At 53.1% G+C, this 6918-nt stretch overlaps 1 protein-coding gene across 1 annotated transcript; it reads right to left on the reverse strand.

The window, feature by feature from the left end:
• Window positions 1–1098: 1098 nt before the first annotated feature.
• Window positions 1099–6585, reverse strand: LOC104624480 (inositol-trisphosphate 3-kinase B-like; the record flags this gene model as incomplete). Its single annotated transcript, XM_010291863.1, has 3 exons — window positions 1099–1431; window positions 4841–4912; window positions 6484–6585. Coding segments are annotated over 3 exons (390 nt in total), but the record flags the coding sequence as incomplete, so codon positions are not given.
• Window positions 6586–6918: the final 333 nt, after the last annotated feature.

Genomic DNA, 6918 nt, shown 5'->3' on the forward strand with positions numbered 1-6918 from the left:
ACGGAGGCTGGCCGTGCAGCCTGGGCAGGCTGGGAAGCCAGCGCTGAAAAGCAGCGGCAGAGTCAGCCAGCTCTGCGGAAAAAAAAAGGGGAAGGCATGGGGATGCCTGACCCCAACTCTGCTTCGACAAGATGACTAACCTGGCCACCTCGAGAGCTGCTTTGCTGCTGTAACCCTTCGTCCGCCGCTGATAAAACTTACAGCGATGCTCCAGGCGGGAGGGCCACGCTGGGCCAGGTGCGGGCACTGGCAGCGCTACCTCTACTCAGGTGCTTGGCTGCTGCCAAAAAAGACTGATCAACCTGGATGGCTACTTTAGGTCTCATAGTAGTCCCTTATAAGCTGTTTTTCTCTCCCCCAGCCTTGCCCAAAGTCTTTATTCCCCATGGAGGGCTGGAGACCCCAGCTAGGGAGGGTTGGAAGCAGCTCCTAGCAGGGGAACAGAGTCTCTAGAGAGGAGCTCGAAGCGTTACCCAGCACGGGGGAGGCGGATGGGAAGCACCTGGCCGTGGTGCCTGAGCACGTGCCCCCACGCAGGAGGGAAACCCTCACCCTCCGCTGCCACCTGAAAGTAACTGAGCAAGCTCCACGGGATGTCTTGAACACAAACCACCACCCAAATCTGCCCTTCTAGCACCTCTTAAGGACCCAGCCCAGCCAGGTCATCCCTAGGGTGAAAGGTGCTGGCAAAGAGAACTAAAGGTGTCCCCCCAGTATCCTTTCCCATCTCCACGCCTTGCTCACGCACCCTGGCTGCCAAAGGGTCCTTGGGCACAGCTGCCGAGTATTTTTGGGATAAAGCTACAGATCCCAGTGCAAGGAGAGGTTCCTTCCTCTGTCAGCCCTCTCAAAGGCCCTCTTAAATTCAGGCTGCGCGAGAGACAGAAGCGCGATAGGCAAAGCACGCGCTTGCCCAAGCAACCCCTGCCGGGCTCTCCCGGCCGGCACGGCCGTGTGCTCTCACCCACCCCGTGAAGCCAAGGGTTCAAGGTCAGCTTTTGTTCTGGCAGGTTAGCTCTCTATTTACATGGCGGGGGCGGGGGGGAACCACCACCCCAACAAGACAACCTAAAAAAACCACAACAAAAACACCTTAAATAGGGAGAATATAGCTTTCAAATGGGAAGGGCGAGGGCTGGAAAGTGTCTTGTAGTGCAGTTCAGAAGAGTCAGTTGGGGGCAGGTTGGGGGTAGTGGCAGAGTCGGACGTGCGGCGTTAATGCAAGTCTTCACGCTGGGACAACTCTGTCAGGATCTGAATGAGGTTGTCCAGCCCCCAGAGGTAGCCATCCTCTCTGTTCCCTTCCACCCAGGGCACGTTGTGCTGGAGAACTTGTCCCTCCGGCAGCGGGGTGGTTTTCCCGAAGTCAATCATCCAGACTTTGGCCTGTTCCTTTTTGTCATGAATGAAGAGGAGGGAGCTCCCGATTACCTGCGGAGAGGAGAGCGCAATTAGCAGTGCTCCTACTGCTCATTCTCAGCCAGCTTCAGGGCTTTCAGACACCTTATCTCAGGATGCATTTGCAAGAGGCGATGCTGAGGTTTTGCACGAGCAGAAGCAAGCTCTGTGTGTTGCCGGCGGTGTTTGCACATGCAAAGGAGGTATTCGGACAAGCCGAGTTGCTCCTACAAATGCCAGCTCTTGGCAGAAGGGGAGGATCAGAAAAACATGGGCACGAAAGATGGAGATGTCGTTTTGGAAACCGAGTCAAGGTCCCCAGGGAAGGAGTGAGATGAGTTGTCCCAGCCTTCAGATGGGGATTTTTTTCAAGGCCACTTCTTTGTGACCAGCTCATGCTGTTCACACTCACCAGCCCTGCAGACATCACCGCAGGGATGAGTACGCTCCAAGTACAAGTCACTTGCAGTGTGCTGTCTCCTGTTTGAAACGCCACCCAACTGCACCCAGATTCCCCCTAGAACATCCTCCTGGCTTTCACAGTGCTCTGGGGATGCAAGTTGCTGAGGTGCATAGAATCACAGAATGGTTTGGGTTGGAAGGGACCTTTTAAGGTCATCTAGTCCAAAACCCCTGCAGTGAGCAGGGACATCTGCAGCTAGATCAGGTTGCTCAGAGCCCCATCCAGTCTGACCTGGAATGTCTCCAGGGATGGGGCATCTACCACCTTTCTGGGCAACCTGTGCCAATGTTTCACCACCCTCATTGTAAAAAATTTCTTCCTTATATCTAGTCTAAATCTGCCCTCTTTTAGTTTAAAATCATTACCCCTTGCCCTATTGCTACACTCCCCGATAAAGAATCCCTCCCTGTCTTTCTTATCAGCCCCCTTTAGGTACTGGAAGGCTGCAATAAGGTCTCCCTGGAGCCTTCTCTTCTCCAGGCTGAACAACCCCAATCTCTCAGCCTTTTGGCATGGGAGAGGTGTTCCACACCTCTGGTCATTTTTGTGGCCCTCCTCTGGACCTGCTCCAACAGGTCCATGTCTTTCCTGTGCTGAGGGCTCCAGAGCTGGACACAGCGCTGCCGGGGGGGGAGGTCTCAGGACATCGGAGTAGAGGGGCAGAATCCCTTCCCTCGACCTGCTGGCCACACTGCTTTGGATGCAGCCCAGGATATGGCTGGCCTTCCAGGCTGTGAGAGCGCACATTGCTCGCTCATGTCCAGCTTTTAATGTACATGAATCTCCTTTTTCCATTAGTTCACTCAACGGCATCTGCTTTGAAGGAGCCTTCCACAGCCTGATTGGCCTTTGGGAAAACCCTGCAGCGACTACTGGCCTGGGCAAGCCCCAGGGAAGCCCACAGATGCATTTGGGAAGGTTGAAGCACATCATCCCTGACAGCAGAAGTCTCAAGGCCTCTCACAGTGGGACGAGACCCCATGAGCTCGATGCTCACCACCCACGGAGCAGAGAGATGCTCAGCAGGTGGGCTGCTCCAGCTCAGCCCCTGACCCATCCCGGCTCACATTCCCAGCCAGGCTCTCGCCAAGCAGCAGCTCTGAGGCAGCTTCCCAGTGCCTGGGGACATGTGTCGGTGTCAGGTCATTCACCCTCGTGCTCTTCTGCTGAATCTGCTCCTCTGGTCAGAAGATTTTAGCAGGTGGCACTACAGAAAAGCACCAACAGCCATGCTTCAGAGCTGTCCCAAGCAGAGATTGCTTTCCAAATTATGTCCGATGTTCAGGAACTGGCGGATTACGATCTCGCTTGCCCTTGTATCACAAATAGGGACCCGGGTGACCAGAGCACAACAGCTGTTAGCAGAGAGGACGCCGTGTGCGGAGAGCCAGGAGCAGCCCACACCCCACAAGACACATGGACGCATGGAGGAGTGCAGCCCTGGGGGCATCCAGCTGGTGTCAGCCCTCCAAAACAGCAGCACTAAACGTTACCAGGGACTCCCACATCCCTACTATTACCGGGGTTTAGTCTGAGGTTTGTCTTTAGGCAAGGGTTTTGCACAGGAAGCACGTACTCTTTGCAAAAGCTATTATGAATTTACATTTTTCAGGAGCCTTCCTCCTCCAGCGCATTGGGAAAGCATCCAAGATCCAGATAAATGTATTATTTCCCAGAAATGCTTATCTTTAGCTCTTCTCCTTCTAAGCTCTTATAGCCCTCTCTTGGCCAGGACAGAGCGTTTTAACTTTAAGGAAAAGGCTTTCACTGATATTCTTCACTTGCCTGTCTTGGGTCACCAAATTCCCCCTGCAGCTCCTTGGAGGAGCTGTGACCAGCGAGGGCCCCACAGAGCTTGGCAGACCTTCTGCTGTGCTTCGTCTCAAAATGGGACAGAAAGTCAAAGCTGCTGCTTTTTAATTTTTAAGGAGTGGGAACTCCTTTCAAAACCCCGTTGAAGGGCTGTTTTGTTTCCGTGTTTTCAAATGAAACCCTGGCACTTGGGTTTCAGGGAGCGTTTTTGTTTCCCGTGTTCAACTCACCTGAAACCCGCGGTTTTGACATTTCCCTTCCACTCGCCTTACAGGAGCTGCCGTCAGGAGGCATGGCCCCACCTGCCTCCAGCTCCCAGCAGGACCCTCCGCGTGTGGCCGGGGCCGAGGTGGCTCACACGGCTCCGGCTGCAGGACAGCGGGCTCTTGGAGCTGTGGCTCCCGCTCCCTGCGAGTCGGGGGTTCCTACGAGGCTCTTTTGCCCGGAGACAACACATGCCAAGGATATGTGCTCTCGTGTTTTGTTAAGTAGATGCGACAGCAAATACTCTTTGCCAATGCTAAATCAATAAAATGATTTAATTAAATCAGGGAGCATTCCAATTCCGGCTGAAACAGCCAAAAACCGTAGCGCTTCCTCTTTGCTTTCCCACCAAAACTGAATTTTCATGGCGTAAGATGTTGATTTTCTGGACGCTCATTTCTGGAGGCAAGTCCTTCCAAAGGACGAGTCCTTACTGTTGGTGCCCCAGCCAGCTCAGCAAAGGCAGTTTTGGGATATCTGCAATTTATGGCTATGCTGTAGCCTTGTTTGATCACATGGAGCAACTGGCAGCTAAATGAAACCTGACGTGCAATTCAGACGGGCATTTCTCTCCAGAAGACCCCTATACTTTCACACTAAGGATTTTTCCCAGTCATATAAACCCATAAGCAGCCCAAATTCCTCCTAGATAACTTTTAATCTGTATGAACAGTGGTTTTTATTAGATTTGAGCCCATGTCAGGTGGGTGAACATTATATCAGTCATCAGCTGTATTTCCACATGAGTATTAGATAAAACAGGGTTATGAAAATACAGCTATAAGAATAAATTCAAAGTTGTAGAGAATTACGACCTCTGACTTGACTCCACCTCTCTCCTTGGACAAGCTGAGACTAAAGAGTTCGCATTTCCAGGCAGATCTGTCTAAACATGAGTATTACCTCATGGCACTTGAAGAACGGGGATGTCTCCAGGGTAGCACGGATACCCTTCAACCGGTTAAGGTAACTGTTCTGGAATTACAAAAAAAAAAAAAAAAAAAACCAACACACAAAACACCAAAAAAACAAGCCGTCAGCACTGTGGTAAGCTACAGTTCCATAAAAACTGCTGCATGGGGCAGGCAGGAAAGTCACCCCTCCCAGCACCCTCTCCACGACACCATGTTTGCAGGGAGAGATGTCGGGAGGCATCCTCCCACAGACCTATCCCCTGGGAGGGTGTCCCCTCTTTTTTGGGATCCGCTTATCATTTTAGCCTCTACAGAATCCTCTGAGCTGCTGTGGCTTCCGAAACTTAGCGACAGCATTTGCTTTTGCTGAACTGGTGCTTTCTGCAGACTTCCTCTGCTGCGTCCATGGTGGCCCCGAGGAGGGAACGGCTAATTCAGCAGCCGCTGCTGTGCATGCATAGCCAGGCTGCTTTTTTTCCTCTCACCTGCACCCTTTTTAATAGGTCATCTCTTCACCTCATCTGTCATTTTATCACTCAGTCAGTCAAGCATCGTGAGACGCTTCTGTAACTCCGTATCAGCACTTCTGCAAAGTTGGTACCACAGGTGGAAGGGCTTTCACACCAGTCAGCATACCCACGCGCCTGTTCGAGCGTCCCTGCAAATTGCTGGAAGGCACTAAACATTCTCAGGGGGCCCCCTTTGATAATGATTTTGAGGTTTAGACAGAAGGACTAAGCCCAGGAACATGCACAACAGCTTTCTGGGCACTGTAATACACCCAAATTTTCACATTTTGACTGCGGTTGGAGATGTGGGGGGTCACTGTATTGCAATAGTTTGGCCAAGGAGCCCCATCCAGAGCCCGGGCATGACGGTGTGAGTGTGCTCCAAGCTCTTTATGGATAAAATGCAGCCAGGCAACTTCATTTACAGAGCCAGGAATAATCCCTGGGTAACTACTCTCAAAACAAATGTGCTGACCTGAAGGAGGCAGTGCCCAGGGCCACTCCAGCTGGAGCCTTGCACTTGTAGGGTTTCTATGGTACAGCTTAAAATGGGAGCACTTTGTCAAATAGGATATTTGACACAGTTGTGTAAATTGTTTACAGCTACATCTCTTATCCTCCTGGCAACAGAGAGGAACTTGGGAAATGCTGACTGGGGCTTGCCCATGTGAAGGGGGGCTTGGTGCAGGCAGGGGGATGACCTGGCCACCCGTCCTGCGAGTCCGAGCGTGGGCCGCCTGCTCTGCCAGGGTGGGAGCCCGCACTGCCCGCACCTTCGCATACTGGGGTAAACGGCGGGCTTGGAGGCTGCTGTCAGCCCCAGGGGTGAGGGGGCAAAGCACGGCTGGGCCTTCACAGTGGGTTTTGAGGCTGGTCCCCGAGCATCCTCAGTGGACTCGGACCCGGCTCGAGCAGTGCTGCTGCAGCAAATGTGTCCCCTCCCCGCCCTCTGCTGCTCTCCCCTCATCCCTCCACCAGGACGGCATTTCTCTTTGCCATTTTTCATGCTCTTTTAAGAGAGATTGCTTGGGCTTCAGCCCCTCAGGCAAGGAGCTGATGAGCCAAGGGTACCCTCTGCAGGAGGAGCCCTCTCCCGGCAGCCCCTGCAGCATCCCCTGCTCACCAAAATGTTGCGGTTTCCTCTGGTGAACTCCCTGAAGGCTTCCGTGACTTGTTCCTTTGTCCGTGTCTTCTTGAAGTCCCGGTTCACAGTGCCGTCCTCTTTCTTGAAAAGAAGGGAGAGTGGTGAGCGGGATGGGGAGGGAGGGAGCTGTGGCAAGGATGGGTGTTTCAGCAGCCACACATGTCCCTCAGTAGGATGCAATCAGCCTTTTTGGCAGCTGAAGGACCTGTCTACAGAGAAGGGCTGAGGCAACAGCTCTCTGCCTTGCACATCCCAAACCACGCCAGAGCTCTGTTGCATTGCCCCGCAAGGCAAACGGCAAGTCTTCACCGTCACACACTTGCCAAGGACACCAGCAGTGTGGGCAAGCTACCTCTCGTGGACCCAGCACTCGCTGCCAACAGCGGCTGGAGACCACCCTTTTCTGGCCACACC

Source organism: Phaethon lepturus, unplaced genomic scaffold, assembly GCF_000687285.1.
Source record: "Phaethon lepturus isolate BGI_N335 unplaced genomic scaffold, ASM68728v1 scaffold26617, whole genome shotgun sequence".
NCBI classification, from domain to species: domain Eukaryota; kingdom Metazoa; phylum Chordata; class Aves; order Phaethontiformes; family Phaethontidae; genus Phaethon; species Phaethon lepturus.